The sequence below is a fragment of the Chrysoperla carnea genome, chromosome 5 (genome assembly GCF_905475395.1).
Source record: "Chrysoperla carnea chromosome 5, inChrCarn1.1, whole genome shotgun sequence".
Taxonomy (NCBI): Eukaryota; Metazoa; Arthropoda; class Insecta; order Neuroptera; family Chrysopidae; genus Chrysoperla; species Chrysoperla carnea.
The window spans coordinates 20,225,958-20,244,476 of NC_058341.1; the positions used below are offsets into that span (position 1 = coordinate 20,225,958).

At 31.0% G+C, this 18,519-nt stretch overlaps 3 protein-coding genes across 4 annotated transcripts in view; 1 reads left to right on the plus strand and 2 right to left on the minus strand.

Moving 5' to 3' along the window:
* LOC123300671 (fatty-acid amide hydrolase 2) overlaps nucleotides 1-13,343 on the plus strand; it is a 32,211-nt gene extending 18,868 nt beyond the window's left edge. The window contains exons 3-4 of the mRNA XM_044883280.1: nucleotides 11,460-11,592; nucleotides 11,662-13,343. Coding sequence (XP_044739215.1) covers nucleotides 11,460-11,592; nucleotides 11,662-12,709 — 1,181 coding nt within the window. The 3' untranslated portion in view covers nucleotides 12,710-13,343. The remainder of the gene's footprint in view (nucleotides 1-11,459; nucleotides 11,593-11,661) is intronic.
* On the minus strand, nucleotides 4,251-11,961 carry LOC123300669 (titin-like). Its single transcript, XM_044883278.1, has 2 exons — nucleotides 11,856-11,961; nucleotides 4,251-11,184 (listed from the first exon to the last, which is right to left on the minus strand). The coding sequence occupies exon 2, from the start codon at nucleotides 11,147-11,149 to the stop codon at nucleotides 4,466-4,468; it is 6,684 nt and encodes a 2,227-aa protein (XP_044739213.1). The 5' UTR covers nucleotides 11,150-11,184; nucleotides 11,856-11,961; the 3' UTR covers nucleotides 4,251-4,465.
* A 3,727-nt stretch (nucleotides 13,344-17,070) lies between the features above and the next one.
* LOC123300672 (sentrin-specific protease 8) lies at nucleotides 17,071-17,963 on the minus strand. 2 transcript variants are annotated; one of them, XM_044883282.1, is made up of 3 exons: nucleotides 17,935-17,963; nucleotides 17,685-17,850; nucleotides 17,071-17,615 (listed from the first exon to the last, which is right to left on the minus strand). In XM_044883282.1, the coding sequence occupies exons 2-3, from the start codon at nucleotides 17,791-17,793 to the stop codon at nucleotides 17,086-17,088; spliced, it is 639 nt and encodes a 212-aa protein (XP_044739217.1). In that variant the 5' UTR covers nucleotides 17,794-17,850; nucleotides 17,935-17,963; the 3' UTR covers nucleotides 17,071-17,085. The 2 variants fall into 2 exon arrangements, with proteins under 2 accessions (XP_044739217.1, XP_044739216.1); XM_044883281.1 differs by having other exon boundaries at nucleotides 17,071-17,850.
* Between the last annotated feature and the right edge of the window lie 556 nt (nucleotides 17,964-18,519).

Sequence of the window (18,519 nt, forward strand, 5' to 3'; positions counted from 1 at the left end):
TGAAGAGGGTTAAGCTTACTATTTGTGGATAAGCCTCTTTGGACTATTCATTTTCTATCATCGTAAATGATGAGACTCATTTTAGAGAGATGAGACCTTTAAGATCTGACATTATTTATTCAACTGGCTAAGAATATATTGTTTAATAATTATTAATGTGGTCATAGAGTCCGACAAATTTCCTGCTGCGTTTTTACAGACCGAAAACGCAGCACTTCGAAAAAACACATTGAAAGTTTGACAAACTCGCCAAAAGGGAGCCACTTACGAAGTTTCAAGTTTATATTGATCCTTTAAAAAAAAGAGTGCTGGCCCGTGGACTAAAATAAATGTTTTTAATAAAATCAATAATAATTTTTTTCTTTTTATAATTTGCTAAATTTATATTTGCTTCTAGTAAATAACTTTGTATATTTATTTAAGGCCAAGTTTAAAATAACCCATTAAATTGTCCCGTTGAGTTTTCTAAAAGCTATTTTAAACATCACCAATGACAATTCAAAGTTGTAATGAGTTAATTTTCTGATAGATCAATTTTTTTCTTCATATTTTTCCAATAAAATTCCATTCTGAATTTGTAATGAAACGTAGGAAATTTTCGCGTTTTGAAAATATCTGCCAATCGAAAATTTAAAAAAGAATACAATGACAAAAATGATTAAACAATGAATTTGATAAAATAACTGCCTGGTCAAACGATTTTGAGAGATAAAAAATGAAAAGTGGGGGAAAGAAAATTGCCATTAATTTTCATCAAGTGAAATATTTAAAATTTTTTGTTGAATTTTTTATTAAAACATAATACAAATGATTTTTGTACATTAATTAATCAATTAATTAATTAATTTGTAGTTTTTTTTTTATTTAAATATAATTAATATATATATATATTTATATATTGATAACATATTTTTTTTTTAATTAAATTTAAATTCACATCTAAATTCTTAAATAATTTTTAAACTCCATCAAACGGAAAAAATTCCAGAATAAAATTATTTGGGTGCCACTTCGACAAAATCAATTCGATAATGAAAAGAAAAAAAAATAAACATTGTAAAAATATTTTTAATTATTAAGTCAAATTTATAAAAATACATGATTTTTCAAAAAAAAAAAAAAACAAAACAAAACAAAAAAAATGTGATGAGTGCTTTTTTACACTTTCCCTAACAATTACCACACATATGCACACACCCATAACCATACCTTGCCCCACTACACACCCTCATTCGTCATCTAAACGTTTTTTTTTTTTACTGTTTACTTGAAATATTTACAGAAGCAATATTATTATTAATAATATTAGTATTAGTAATACAGTAGCACAAAAAAGTTTAAAGTAATTATTGTATTGTTTATATGCACAGTACAGTGACAGGCAAAAATTAAAATTCTATGTTAATTTAAAAAAAAAAAATCGCTGCACATTTGAATGACTAGATATTACGTAAAAATATAAAAAATAAATCATAAAATAAACGGGAAGGAACGTATTTTTATAAATCAAAATTGCCTCAATCAAAACCTGAGAAGAATGTGCAAGATAGAATAAATCCTTTACGATAATTATAAACAGTCTCGTGTAAAACAATCCCATCCTATTAATTCTATTAATATTGTAGAATGGGCCTCAAGTTCGGCGCCAATTTTTAAAAATATTATGCAATTCTATTTTATTCCGGAAAAGGGAAAAACCACACTTCTATTGCACTTCCATTCAAAAATTAGCAGACTTCTTTGAATGTTCATCTTCTATCAAGAGACATAACATTAAAGGATCGCCCAAGAAGTATATCCGCTAATTTTTAAAGATTGGTTAAGCTTTTAACGTCTCTTTCAATTTTAGAATGGGTCAAATTTAATATTTATCGAAAGAGGTCCCCCTTGAATGTTCATAATCAGCCGAAGATATAATACTTTAAAAAATCATCGAAAGAGATACGAGACTTGCTTATTTTGGAGTTCTGGTACCCTAACCTCATTCTACGCTTCAAATATAACAGGACTTAACTATAAAATTATCGAGAGGACTTAATAAATTCCTACATTTCAATAAATAAAAGTTTGGTGATACTAAAAGTTTCCCTAAAGAAGGCATTAAATTAGCTTAAAACAGATTGTAGCTTTTGCCATTTAATGGAGAAACTAACTTCCCTAGCATCATATTCTAAAAAAAGTATTCCGAAGTTTCGTGTAAAATAAAATTACCCTCCTTTTCATGTTTTTGGAGATATTACAAAAACGTTTTGGATCTTCAGCTACCAAAAAGATCTTTTCTACAACCATGCGTAAATATAGAAAAACCTGTTTTGATTAAGGTCATTTAAGATTTAAGGTTTTGATCAATGATTCGAGAAACAAACCGTGTAATAAAACCGTAAATATAATATTGATACTTCGTCTATATTGTCTTATTAAATTCCTTAACATCTAAATATATGCACTAAGAAGGCCCTAATAATTATTCCTATAAAAAGCATATTTAGAGCGGCATTAATAGGACTATTTGATTAGCTCTAAAAATAAAATCGAAATGAATTTCGGGAATATAATGTTTTTTCTAAATACCAGTCTTTAAATTTAAAAATATATTTATATTATATTAGTAACTGTTGAACTATTTACAGCATCCCTAAAATTTCATGCCAAAATTCTCTTATTAATTGTGGACCTATTTACAAAACATTCCTAAACTTTCATGCCAAAGTTCTATATTTTTAAAAATCCTAAACTCAAAATTTTATTAATTTTATTCTAGCACTTTGTGAATTATTTTTCTACGTCTGAAAAATACTGTTCTTACTTTCAAAACGAAAAAATAAAGGAACTGAAAATTTAGGAACAAAATAAATAAAATTTTGAGGATTTACATTTTTCCCAGATAATATATATTTTTACTCGAAGTTTTATGTACATAGAAAAAAAAAATCAAAATAAAATTAGAAATTATAACAATTAATATATATAATTTTTGTTTTTTTATATCCAAAAACTGAAATATCATACAAATTCTTGGGCTATTAATCCAAAATAATTTTACCATATAATTATTATTTTTAGTATCAACTGTCACAGATAAAAAAAATATATATTTTGAAATTAATTTTCAAAAATCGTAATTAAAAATAAATAAACTTTTCTTTTGATTAATCACAAATTAAAAATTCACAACTTTTCCTCAAATTAAACAAGTTTTGTTCCAAAGAATAATCAAGATGTATTTTTTTAAATTTCAAATGATTGTTATATGTTTTAGGTACACTCAATTCTTTAAAATATTTTCTTGATTCAAACTAAGCAAAATTTTCTATGATTTTGATTATTAAAATTTCTTTTGTTTCAAAAGTCACAGGTGTAGCAATCGTCCTCAATAAATATTCATTTTTTAAGCTTGCTTCGGTATAAAAAATTTTGCTCGTCCATTGAAATAGAAGACTCACTGAAATGACTTCATTTCTTGAAAAGCTGTTGTCAAAGTTATGACCACTTTTTTCTGTATGAAAATATTCATAACCGGGGACTTCTATTTCAGTGCACCAACAAAATTATTAATGATGAAGCAAGCTTAAAATGATTAAATATTCATTGACGATGATATTCAAATATGAATATAATTGAATAAAAAATCATTTTGCCAGGCATGTAAACGAACGAGGTTTTCGTTGTTCGATAATTTAAAAATTACAATTTTCAAGGTGTCGAATGACGGAGACATTGCTTTATTGAGTGTCAGACAAAATGGTTTTTGTATTTTATTATTCAACTTATCTTCACATTTGAATATCGTCCACAATGAATATTCATCAATTCATCAATTATTAAGCTTGGCGTGTAATTCAATTCAAGCTATAAATAAATATCAGACAGTTGTTTTCACTAAGGAGCTAGAAAGGCCAAGATAATTTCTGATTATATACAAAAAAATTTTCTTGTATTCATTTGGAACAAATTTTATTTTTTTAAATAATTTTTTAATAATCAAATAAATTCGTACGTCGAAAAATATAATAATAAAGCTACAAACTCGAAATCACTGTCACTGTACTGTATATGAATAGAACTTAGAAAATAATTCTAACTAAAAAAAATAGTTTACAGTTCATTTTTGAACTCGAAAAGTAGTCTCAAATTTTCCATACTTAAAAATGGTCTATTAAAACAATATTTAAATTAATCACTTTAATTAAATTCATGCATTTTCTCATTATTTTTATAAGTATTTAAACATCACTAACAATAGTGGTAGGGATAGTAGGGGGAGGGGGAGTTATTTATTTAATTAAAAAAGTTTTGCCCCTGGAAAAGTAGGTATTAAGTTTATAGTTCGAGGAGCTTAATTACACAACTTTAAACACAACACTATTTTATAATCCTTTTTCTAAAAATCACTTTAATTTCCCAGCCCACACCTCTTTTATTTTCACTTGCACATTGTTTATTTAAGCCACTTTTACATTTAATTTCATTCCACCATTAAACGTTCCGAATTTAAATTATGTTGTTGTTGTTGTTGCTGCTGTGACGTCATACGACACAATTGTTTTTGTTTATCCTGATTTAATTCACCGTAAACTTTAATTTCGACCGGTGTAAGTCCTACCGAATCGACAATATTCGATTGAAGAGTACAATTAAAGCGCAAACAATCTTTATCCATACAATGGACATAAACTTTTGCTGAACCTAATTTATTTAAGCGTGTGTTCCCGATTAACGGATGACAATATGGATATTTTAATCGTATCTGTTCTTTTAAATATGTTGAATAATTTTTTGCAAATTTACAATCGGCGTTAAATAATCGCGCGTGTTCTAAATGTAAGGTTAATATGTTTTTTGCCGTTTCATCGTATCGGCTTGCTAATGCCCGAGCTCCTGCATGAGTATACTGTTTTGCTTTGTCCTTTTGTTGTGAGGATGATTTTTGATCAGGTTGTGGCGTGGAAGCCGTTGATGAGGCTGGTGATTTTTTCTCACTCCAATACGAACTATTACTATCTTGATGATAATCCGTAGATGCATTATTTAAGGTTGTTAACAGCGTCGGCGAATAATTATCAGCGTAATTTGTATTTGTAGTATCCGATTGTTGTTGAATTTGCATTGAGGAAGCATCCTGTGGCAATAAAATCGTGCTATCAGTAGAATTTATCATATAATTATCGTACAACTGATGATGATGATTTGTGCTTTGCCCTGTTATATTACTACCTCCATGTGCACTTGTCGTATGTTGCTGATACTGTTGTACTTCCTCCGTGGAAAATAAATTATCCGTTGCAGATACACTTGGTAATAACAAATTACTAGTTGTACCTAAAAAACCGCTACTTTCAAGCTGTCGTTGTAAGGAATATGAATTGTAATAATTATTTAGTAAATACGATTGTTGAAAATCGAGCGACATTATCGAAGGACGATCACTAGTTACTGGAGCGGGTGTCGAACTTGTCGAGGATAGAGGTATGATAGAATAATCTGTATTGACTTTCTGTACTGAAGAAGTATTTCCTGTAGGAACAGATGAAGGAGGTGGAGATTGCATTGTTGAATGAGTACTTGGTATATTCCGTTCGTCTTTAACTTCTTTCTCTAACGGTTTCACAATCGGCGATTGTCGATGTTGCTGTTGGTGATGATGTTGTACTTGATGTTCTAATGTTGTAGGTGTGTCTGTTGATCGGAAGGGAGTATATGTTTTAGACATGTCATAATAGAAATTCGATTTTGAAGGTGTTGCGGCCGTAGCAACTGCAGCTGCGGCTGCAGCCACATAAGATTTCGCTAACTGTTGTAAGCCTCCACTGCCACTTGAAGCAGTTGTATTACTTTGTGATGTTGTCTGATGTGGTTGATTATAATTAAAATAATTTAAACGATTACGTTCTGAAGATGAAGTCGTATCTAAAGTACTTGAATTAGAATAATAATTTTGTGTAGAAACTTGCTGCTGGGGAGCTGCTTTTAAAAATGGTGATGGTATATTTCGTTGAAGGTGATCTGAATACATATCAATCGATTTAGCACGGTCTGGACGTGAAACTGAATCAATACTTTGCTGCTGTGTTTGTTGTTGTATATTGTATGTTTTCGCTGGTTCACTGGGAGTTTGTACTTTTTGCTGTTGCTGTTGTTGATGCGGAGTATCATACTTTTGGATTGTACTTTCTATTGATTTTGTATAAGATGAATAGTTGGGTTTCGGTGTAGTCGATGTAGAATATTGTGTCGGTTTTGGAGTGCTGGCAGCAGAACGTGACAGCTCTGCTGGTGGAGGGGATTTTACGTATGACGCATACTTCAATACATCCTGCTTTTGTCCATAAGAGGATAACTCTGCTGGTGGAGGAGATTTCACGTAAGATGCATATTTTGGAACTTCCTGCTTTTGTCCATAGGACAATTCCGCTGGTGGAGGAGATTTCACGTAAGACGGATATTTTGGTACATCTTGCTTTTGTCCATAAGAAGACAGCTCCGCTGGTGGAGGGGATTTTACATACGATGCATATTTTTGTACTTCCTGCTTTTGCCCATAGGATGAGTAATTTTGTCTTGAATCTTTTTGTATATGTTCAACATTAGTGACAACGAATTTTAAACCTTCAGAAGCACCAAGTGATTGTGTAGTTTTCATTTCATATGGACTACTTTTTGGCAATGGCATTGTAGTCATTGTTGGCATTGTAGCCATTGTTGGCATAATTGGTTGAGGAGCACTTTTCACGTATTGTGGTACAACAATGTTTGGAGTAGATGTGCTATCCTCTTGAGTACGTGTTGTAAGCGTACTTGTGTTTTCGGCTAACATAGAAGGTGCATTGTTATAGAAATTTGTTAAATTTGAATATTTATTAACTTCAGGAACTTGTAACACAGCACTCCCAGATGTTGCTGTTGAAGACGCTGTATCTTTTTCAATTTGTTTACTATCCGCTAAATTAAGCGGTGAATTTTGGAATGTGATTTTTGGACTATTCTCTTCTTCGCCTAATTTTTTATGCTCAGGTTTTTGGGCAACAGGAACAGGCGATTTTATAGGTGGTGCCGTTTCTTTAGGTGTTGCTACTGTTGGAGGAGGAGGAGGTTGGGGTTTTTTGATAATTTTTTCTACACGATTTGCTGAACCCGGTCCACGATGATATGATACACTATTTGAATGGTCTTCTTCAGGAGCAACAGCATCAAATAAGTTCTCTACGTTAATATTTAAATCCAATTGATCCGGACGTAATTTCGGTATTAAAATTGTTTGGATACCATCACAATTATTTTTCCAATAATTAAATAAATAATGGCGATAATAAGTGATGGTTGTATCAAAAAAATAGTACGCTGCTTGTTCGTAAATTCCACCCCAATTACAATTTTTATTTAGCTCTGATAACTTTTTGATATTTGTTGCGAAAAATTGTGCTATTGTTTCTGCATTCACTATTTTAGGTTCTTTTGGTTTCGGTGGGGGAGGTGGAGTTTTCGGTTTTGGTGGTGGTACAATTGGATTTATGGCTGCGTTCGAAGGTGGTGGTTTTTCTTTTTTCTCAAAACTATCTTTTTTAATTGATTTTGTTGGAGAATTTAATAATTTATCAAATTTACTTTGTGTATTCGAAGGCGGAATTTTAGGTTTAGGTCCACGCTTAATTGTTTTTTGTGTAACATCACCTTTTAGCTCACCTTTTGTTTTTGGCCGTTCGATTTTCTCGCCCGGTTTTGTTGTTGAACTTTCAGTTTTTTCACTATTTTCACTTTTATTATCACTATTATTAGTCACTTTTTTAATAACCAACTTAGTTTCACCGTTTTTATTAATATTTTCAATTTTTAATTTAGGTAAAGGTTGTTTTTTGTCCGGTGTCTTCTCATCTGATTCCTTCCCTTTTTTCTTATTTTTCTTTTCTTTCTTAACTCCTTTCTCGTCTTTCTCTTTCTCCTTTTCTTTGTCTTTATCTTTTTCTGAGGTTTTCTTCTTTTTCGGCGTTTTAATTTTTAATTTTAACTTTGGAATTGGTTCGACAGTACTTGAACCTCCCGTAGAAGATTCATTATTTGATGACGACGAACTGACAGCACAATCTTGTACCACAACATCGTCTTTTGTTGTAGACTCGTCAGGAGTTGCAGTTTTTTCGGGAATTTTTTCATCCGCAATAGCTGTTTCCGTTGCCTTTGATACATCTTCTTCATTCGATACTGCCGTTTTTTCTGTTTCTTCTTCTTGTGGTGATTGTTTCTCTTTTTGTTTGTTCGTTTTTGATGCTTCACTTCTAGTTCCACGTGGTGCATCAAATAATATTTGTGATTCGAGTAATTCATCAAGAAATGATGAACTATCATCGGAGTAATTGATTTTTTTCGCATTACGTAAGCGTCTTTCTGGTACAGGTTCTGGAATTGCTTCAGGTTCATATGAATCTTCGTCATAATCATCATCGGGAGGAGCTGGTGATAAAACAAAATCATCCTCTTCAGGTTCTTCATGATTTGGGAGAATTGGTTGTTCTACTGTATCTGCGTTTCCCCAAACAGATTGGATCTGTATTTCGCCTATTTCACCACTGATTTCTGAAGCGCCAATAATAGTATTCGCCGCTATCTGTGCAGGAGTTAAATTACCTCGATTTCTCGAACGTTTTTTCTTATTTCCTGTATTACAAACTTCAATTGCATCACAAAATCGAACACGTTTGATGTCTCGATTAGTTGGATATTTAATTTTACGTTTAGCATTCGCATTAGTTCGTCCTCCTGTTGCAGTTGTTCCAATTGTTTGTATAATTTCATGCAGCGGTTGTACTTCAACCATTATATTTGGTACTGCACTTTCAAGTATTAAATCATTTGGAGCTGGAATCTGAACTGCAGCTGGAATTTGGACTGCTGGAGGTATTGGAACTGGCGGAGGAGCAACCACTTCCTGGGGTGGCTGAGGTACAATTGTGGACAGTGGTAATACTTCTTCAATAAATGTTGGTGGAGCTTTCATTGATTTCACTTCCACATATTCAAATGGTGACCAAAATTCATCATTCGACTCAGATTTATTCTTTTTTGAGCTAGATTTACTTCCATCCTTAGATGGTGAAGGTGTTTCTCCCAAACTAACCGCGTTTCGTAGACGACGCTTCATATTTTGTTGTTCACGTGTACTTTTAGATTGATTATCGACTTTTGACTTTGACGAAGATACATGCAATTTATCTTTCTTCGGAGGAGAAGATGAGTGCTTACTTTTCGAAGATGAGCCTTCAAAGACGAGCTTACTCTTTGAAGAAGATTTAGTGTTTGTAAGAAATGGTGGCAAAGGTTTTTTCTTTGAAGACGATGATGGTGGTTTTACTTTCACTGATTTCATGGGAACTAATAAACTACCTGGACTAGATTCCTCAATGCGAAGCGGTGTTAGCAATCCCAGCGAATCTTGTAACAGATTTGAAGGCTTATGTTGTAAATGTGGAGGTATGTGAAGTGAAATTTCTTCTGAAGGTTTTTGATGTGAAACTTTTGATGATTTGCTATGTACTTTTGAAGATTTATTATGGTCTCTTGAAGATTTACTAGACTCACTTGTAGATTTACTAGACTCACTTGTAGATTTATTATAATCCTTTGAAGATTTGCTATGTTCTTTTGAAGATTTACTATGTTCCTTTGATGATTTACTATGTTCCCTTGAAGATTTACTATGTTCTCTTGAAGATTTACTATGTTCCTTCGAAGATTTACTATGATCCTTTGAAGTTGTATGTTTTGATTTTTCGTCTTTGTTGCGATTCGATTCAGATTTACTAGATTCTTTAGAATTTGGAACAGTTAATCGCGATGAGATCGATTGATTACCTTCTACGTTTTCCGGCGTCACTTTTTCTTTTTTATTGGAACTAGAACTTCCCCCCGAAGGTTTCATTTTAATTTTTAATTTATATTTATCACTTTTTAATTGCTCGATCGGTTTTACTTTAATTCTCGGCTTTGGCGGTGAAGGGGAACGAGCCTTTTGTTGTTCTTGGTTTATATTCACAGTCTTTTCACCAGCAGCAACATCCATTTTGTAAATTTTATCAATTTTCGACAATGTTAAATTTAAATGTTTGCATTGAAATCGTACAAATTGTTGTTCGTCAAATTTAACTTGTTTTCTAGTAAGGCCTTTTGTTATTAATTTTGGTGATAATATTTGTGGTTTCTTAAATACTGGTTTAGTCTTTAAAATTACTTTTGGAACTACTGGCGGCTTTGGTGGCAAAATTGGCTGCTGTGTTTGTTTATTCGACTTTAGATTAGACGGTTGTTTTTGTTTTTCGGGAAATTGATTACGCGATGAAGCAGAGGTTCTTCGTGATGAATTTTCAACACCGATTGATAAATTTGTATCTAATAAAAGTTTTAATTCTTTAGAATAATTTTCTTTTATTGGTTTCACTGAACTAATACTAGGTGTCACCGCTGGCGGTGCAGTACTACTTTTTTTACTCTTTTTTGTTGAATTATTTATTATATTTGATTGAGTCTGTGGTAATGTAGATTTTTTTATCACTAATTTATTTACTTTTTGATTTTGATTAACGTTAACTACTTTTTTTTGTTCAATTAAAACTTTTCTCTTTTGTTTTAAATTTTTTAACAATTTAAAACTATCACTACCTAATTTTGCTATCGAATTTTTCTTTAAAAAATCCTGTAAATTTTTTTCGTTACACAAATCTTTTAAAATAATTTCTAATGTTTTTAATTTTAATTGTGGCGTACGTTTTGTTGATTTTCGCCTTCCACTACTAGTTCGACTATGTTCGCTTATTAAATGTTGCTGTTGTTGTACTACTTGGGTCGAAGTTTTGTGGCTGCTACTTAGCTTGTGGCTACTTGTACTGGAACTTTTTCTTGATTTACTACTGCTAGTTTTTGTAATTTTTATTGATAAATTTTTTTTCGTTAATTTATCATTATTTTTTGATGAATTGTGAACTCGTACATTATTTTTTACAGATGATTTTTGTTGTGTGTCTTTGATAATTAAATATTCATCATCGATTACGAATGAATCAGTTGAATTTGTTCGTGCTTTACCAAAAAATTGATATTTCTTTTTATATGAGGAATAAGTCTCACATTTTTCACGATTTGTTTTGCGCTTATTCTCTTCCATTGGACACTACAAACCTTTTTTCGAGTTGACTTGATCTAAAACAGAAACCAATTTCAATTAATTACAACGATAGAAATAATTTTTTAAGATACATGCATTTATTTGTAATAAAAGTAGATTACGAATTACGAATTCTTTTCCGATTGCATTTGAGGACAATTTTTGTGTTTGTAATAAGTTACAAACACAAATCAAATATTGATTTTAAAAAAGTATTCCCTCTTTTTTGGCTGACACTATAAAAAACCGAAAAAATTTTCGATTTCGAATAGAACGAATTCAGAAATTTAATAATTTTTTCTTCTTATAGATATGCCTCATACTTCAGGATTATATAAACGTCGAAATATTGTGGCTACTGAGGATGGAGATGCTATCGGACTATTGAGAAAAGCTGGTGCTATACCTCTTGCCTTAACTAATATCCCAGAACTTTGCATGTGGTAAGTAGCCTTTTTCAGAAAAAAAAAATGATGGCACGTGAACTTTTGAATGAAATTTATAATTTCTAGGTGGGAAACTGGTAACGTAATTTACGGCCGAACAAATAATCCATACGATACAACACGAATTGTTGGTGGCTCTTCAGGCGGAGAAGGATGTAATCAAGCTGCCGCCGGGACAGCGTTTGGAGTGGGTTCCGATATCGGCGGTTCAATACGTATGCCAGCATTCTTTAATGGTGTATTCGGTCATAAACCCTCACCTGGCATAGTATCCATCAAGGGTCAATACCCAATCCCTACATCAGACGAACAGCGCTCATTTTTGGGTATTGGTCCAATGTGTCGTCGTGCTGAAGACTTGTTACCTATATTAAAAATAATCAGTGATAAAAAGGCTGTAGAATTACGTTTAGATGATCCAGTGGATGTATCAAAAATACGATTTTTCTATCAAGAAAATGATACTGGATCAAAATTTGTTTCACCCGTTTCCTTAGATATTAAACTTGCGTTACGTGATGTTATCAAATATTTGGAAAAAACGCATAAAATTAAAGCACAAAAAACACATTTTACACAATTCGATAAATCTGCCGATTTATGGTTTGCCAATATGAAAGCAGAACATTGTCCAAAATTCCAAGAACAATTAGCTAATTGCGAGGGATCAATTAACGTTAGTTGGGAACTTTTAAAATGGTGTGTCGGACAATCGAATCATACTTTTATAGTTCTAATGACCGCTATTGTTGAAAATTTGGGCATCCAATATGGTACCCCAAAATATGAGTACTTAGTTCAAGTGCGAAATAATTTTAAACGTGATCTTATACAATTACTGGGTGATGATGGTGTATTAATTTACCCTACACATCCAACAGCCGCACCATACCATCATGAACCCATTTACAAACCATTGAATTTTTCGTATACCGGTATTATTAACGTATTACAATTACCAGCAACTGCATGTCCTTTGGGCTTAGGTTCAGAAGGTTTACCAATTGGTATACAAGTGGTCGCTGCTCCAAATCAAGATAGGCTATGTTTGGCTGTGGCACGTGAATTAGAAAAAGCTTTTGGTGGTTGGGTTCCACCACCCATTTTAGCTTAAATTAGTGTAACGTTAATTTGACTGGAATTCTAAAAAAGACACACCTTTCTAAATACGTAAAAGGCGAAGTAACGCCGGACTGAATTCAAAATAACAATATCGTATCGAATAAAATTAATTACCATTTATTAAAAATGATAGGCAAGTTTATTACATAAACAATATAATATTTGTATAAAAACACTTATTTGAAATATTTAGAACGAAAAATGATTAATTGGGAAAAATTGTAATTAGTAATTACTCTTAAAAAATAGTAGAGGGGGGGCTTAATTTGATTCTGCGCTAAGGGAATATGAGATCAATCATAATATTATCAACTACAGAGATTTTGGCAACTGGATAAGGTATGTCGTTTTCAAAATTCCAGCTATTTTTTCAAACTAGTATTTTTTTTTCTTACTTATAAATATATAAATCTATAACGCCTCGTGCACTGAAAGATTGTTCTTACTCGTTTTGAACAGAGTAATTTTAGAAACTTGAGATTAGCCTACTCAATTGTGTTTTTTGGACAATTTTATATATCTTCAGATTCGATAGAATTTTTAAATAGAAGAGAGTAATATTGAGACGATCTCAAGGTGAACGAGATATATCTCACTTTTCTTTGAAAATGTGTCAGTATTTTTTAAATATGTTTTTTTAGTAAACAAATTTTTTATAAAATAATATATTTTTTATATAAATAAAATAGTATCTACGAAAAATATTTTTTAAAGACTTATGAATTGTTGTCTTATTAACAAAAAAATAATGGCTTCTTTTTCAAAATTGACTGAAAACTAAATAGACTAAATTTTTGTTTAAATAAAATTACAACCCTTTAACCCTTTTTGTATATCATAATGAGCTCTTCAGAATAAAACGTATCATGACCTTGAAATGTATACAGATAAAATAAACTTAGTCATTGTTTACTCAAACGGATTGTAACACACAGTGGAAAATATATGATATACGTACAGTACATCTGACAATACATGATTATAGTTATTTAATTGAATTGTAAATGCATAGGGATTCATGATTTATTTAACAGATTGTAAACTGTATTTACTATACAATACATATATGTACAATATGTTTGATATGAAATGAACATTTCTTTAGGAAGTGAGATTTAATCGATAGTTATATAAAATGCAATTTCATGCTAAAGGTGTATTCATCTTGGAAGGTTATTTATAGTGCTTACATTTCATAGTTCATGCCCTTATCCCCACATCAAATGAGTACATATCTTTTCACTTTCAATTGAAATTTATCTTGTAAATATATTTCAATATTCGAAATTTCTTTGTCTTGTCTTGATTTTTAGAAAATATTAGATATCTCAGAAACTTTTTTACTTTTTTAAACTTTTAGATTTTACCATTGATTAGAAACAAAATTATATAGTTGTTACTCATGCGTATTTTTATCTAACATGTTTTCGGTTACTCTGAACATATATCCGAGAAATTTATGTATAAAATACAATAGGTCAGATTAGGTTAGGTTAGAGTGGCTGTCCTGGTGTGGGACACCTGGTGTGACACCAAAAACGGGTTGGCACATCTCCGACCACTTCTCCCTGAACCATTTTGAGCTGTTTCAGAACAGCAGGAGTGCTTTGACGTCAACGGGCTTTAGGTCAAAGAGGCCGTCAAAAGGCTATATATATGGTATAAATCGGTTCAAATTTATGGATCCGACTCATCCTTTTCAGTGAAAGTTTGTGAATTTTCAGAAAATACTATACAATTAAATGCGGTCAAAACGTTAATCGAAAAATGTAAGCTCTAAGAGAACGAAAACTTTCAAGATGAACGCACCCTATTTTTCTACTAATAATTCTAGGCTTATTTACAAACAGCATTTAATAAAAATAAAGCCACAGTTTATATTAAATAAACAAGTATAAAACTATCCGTGCTAATTTTAGCAAAGAAAAGTATTTACAAGGTAAAAACAAAATGGTGGTCGATGTGAACTCCTTGACTGAAAACACCTAACCTAATTTAACATATCATTATCACTCAGCCATTTATGCAACAGTCCACAAAATGGCGAATGATAATACAAAATGGAAGAGAGTTTTATAACTGTTTTTTTAAACTTAACTGTGAAAACCAAAGAAGACTTTACTAAAAAAAATATATATTTGATAATAAATAAATACATAATGCATTTAATTGATTTGTGTGAAGCCATTTTGAGTAAAAATATATATTAACTGTTTCTAATATATTTGTTTCATTAAAGATGTCTATTTTATATTTAATGTCTATTTTATAAATGTTGATTGCCGATTTGAAAAAATTATATATTAATTATTATAAATTTTATATGGAAAAATCTTTTTATTAATTTAATTGTGTAATAATTATAATAAAAAAGAGTTTTATTTTTAATCCTAAATAATTTCATTTTTATTGTATTATATCTAGGAAACCTGCGCAAGAGCATACCTTGTCTAATTCTACTATGATAGGTAGTACCTTTCCAGATATGTCCAGTAATGGCTGCCTGAAAATTAATTGACACTTAAACTCCTCAATAGCTCTACAAGGGTAAGTTAATACTGTCCCCTTAACAGTACTACTAACTGCCAGTAATGTTACAACTATGGCGCTCTTTCAAGGCGCCTGTACATAGGATCTGAGATAGCGGCCAGTATTAGCCTAAGTTTCATTGGCTTCCTTACAGGGTTTCAAATGTATTGAAATTGTATTATATTTTGAAATTTCGGGCTGCCTCTCCAGATATATTCATTAATGGTTACTAGTAGGTCACGTGACTTTTCTGTTCATTGGCGTTTACTAAACTCAAATATGATTAAGCTTAGGTACAGGGCAAGTAGAGAAGTCGTGAATAGGAACTGTTACTGGCTAATAACTACTGGCCTTGTATGCAGAGGCCCAGCTGCCAGTATTGGTTTTGTTAACAGTGGTTCTTTGGTTAAAATACTCTTACCTAAACGTTTGGTTAAATGTCATCATGATATAAACTTCTAATCTCAAAACTTAACCTGTTAGTAAGAAGACAAATGAAAAATAAATTTCGATTTTTTTGCTTTAACAACAATCAAAGAGTGTGTTTATTGAAGTCAAACAAAATACAAAAAAAAAAAAAGTTATGCAAAATAATAAGCTAAAAATACACAGAAAATAATAAATGATACATTCAAAATTATTAGAACACATCGAAAAAAATGAATTATCATACAAATTATGGATTTTATGAATGACAATATAATAAAAATCAAAGAGAAACAAGAAAGTAGTCCGAATCAGGTACCTAAAATTGACGAAAAAACAGACCACAAGATTGTGACACTTTCACTCAAAGCCAATTGAGGTTTACAATTAAGATCTCAGCGCCACAGTGGCAGAAATATAAACCAATATAAATATGCTAATCTTATACTGTGCTTCTTGCCAATAAAGTGTCAAATATCTGGAAAACTCCAATAGTCATTGTAATCAGGGATTGGTCGCTAAGTCTGAGCATGAGATACTAAAAGGATTATTGTACGCATATTGAGAGTACAGAGAGTTTATTTTTATATCTCTAAAATTTAATTTGCGACTCCAAAATACTGGCCTGACCTCTATTGATTCATGTACGAACGTAAGGTTACACATTACAAAATATAAAGTGAAAGTTAATTTCATGTGAAAGATTTAAATCGCGGATTCGACTTTTTTAAGACTTTTAATATTCGCAGCGAAGATTTTGTTTTAGGGTAACGCTGAGATTGAATTAGTCCCTGAGTGATTCAAATTTGTGAAATAATACTTCCTTTTTACTCAGTGGACACAAAATAGTACTCTAGTTTCTTATTTCTCTATGATTTATAAACAAATACACACCAAAAAATTGCTCTAACGCCTAATTAGTACTACCCGAATTCTTCCCCTAAAGATAACTTTATCTAGAAGCTTACGAATATCTTTAGTTTCTTTTATTTTTAAAAGATTATTCAGTTAACTTCCGCAACAAGTTATCTGGAAGTGAAAATCGAAAGACCGTTTTACAATAAGTCTAATGCTGTTGCATAATACTGCGATAAATCTGTTTGTCCGATTAGCCAATTTTGTCTATTGCAGGACAAACTTGAATTCAAAAGAAAGCCATCAAAATAATAATTCGATAGGCGATTTCACCATAAATTAATTTGGACACTCATTTCTATTTTTCACTGGACTTTATGGTTCTACTTAAATTCTTACTTTAATAATTTCATGGTTTAGAACAGATAAAGAAGAGATCTTCTATAGTTTCTCTTAACACTGCCGCGGTAGCGTGTCGCAAACGACCTACGGCATACGACCTATTATAAACTATGCACACTATGAGTAATAAAAACAAACATAAATATTTTGAAAATTTTATTCGCAGCTATCAGAATTTTTAACATATCCTTGTTGTATCAATGAATGAATTAACATTAAAACTTCACGACGTTTTTGATCACATGACTGAATTAAAGGATGCCCCTCAATTAAACCATTTTTAATCACAAACTGTGCAATATTTTCGGTATTACACAATAAATGTAGCCCACAATCATAACCATTTGTCTGTTGTAAACATTTCGATTCCTCAAATTGCCCATTTAATTTAGACAAGCCCAATGCACCCATTAAACGTGTCCCTAATTCCCATGCAGAATTATGATTTGCACCCGCGGATGAATCAAAATGATATATTTTATTTTCAGGACGTGAGAATGCCACCAAACTCCAATGTGTGCCCCCAGCATGTGATGTATCATTATCATTTAATGCAAAAAATATAAAATCACGTTTATCAACATCCAATGGATCCAAAAATATACGGATTTCTTCAATATTTTGTACTTGACATAATTTTATGCATTGGGTTACTTGAGGCGGGACAAATAGTAAATTTTTATAATCTTTAAAATAGATTCGTTCTAAATATTCGTAGTAAAATGATATTAGAGTGTCATTTAACCAATAATTACCACTTAATAGTTCGATATCAGATTGTCGTAATAAACTTTCGTGAAAATTCAACACAATTGGATCGCACACCATTCTTGATTCCGAACTTGTTTCTGATTCGTTTTGCATTTGATTTATAGTAAATTCGTAAACTTTTTTGATATTTGAGTGACAAGTCTAGTTTATCTGTAGTAATATGAAATTATAACCTCAAAAACTAATAGAGACATGCAATAATAAAATTTGATAAATATAAAAAAACTCACGTACCACAATAATAAGGATTTTAAAACTTTATTTAAATATTTTACATTTGAAATTGTTATTTTTTTTACACACTTCTCAACTCTCATACTTTTTTTTTGAAGTTTTATAACTAAATATTTATGTCACATTCTTACGTTTATCACTTCACGTCAGTTCAATGTGACTTCATTTTGTGTTCACTTTCTATACGTTTGTGTTTGATAAATTCGGAATAGGGTGATAGATCCAAAAAATAAAATTGACGACTTCTATAACCATTTTAACCATCATATTATTTATTATATTCGGTTTTCCATAATGACTACGTTTATAAAATCCTTAAGCAGAAAACCGGTAACCTTTAGAAGTTTTTCTTAGCATTTTTTTCTACATCACTATATTGTCTTAATGCGTGGTACTTAGGACACCCTATATAATATTGCCCTATAATAAAATTAAATTTAGTGCTCTTACGTTGTGGAATCTAATTTTGGTTCTTTCATTTATAAAACTTTTGTCTAAAAAACTATATTAATCGGGTACATTCAACGATTGCATCAGTAGTTTATGGAATATCGCTTAAAATTAATTGTGAAGGTGCGAAAAACA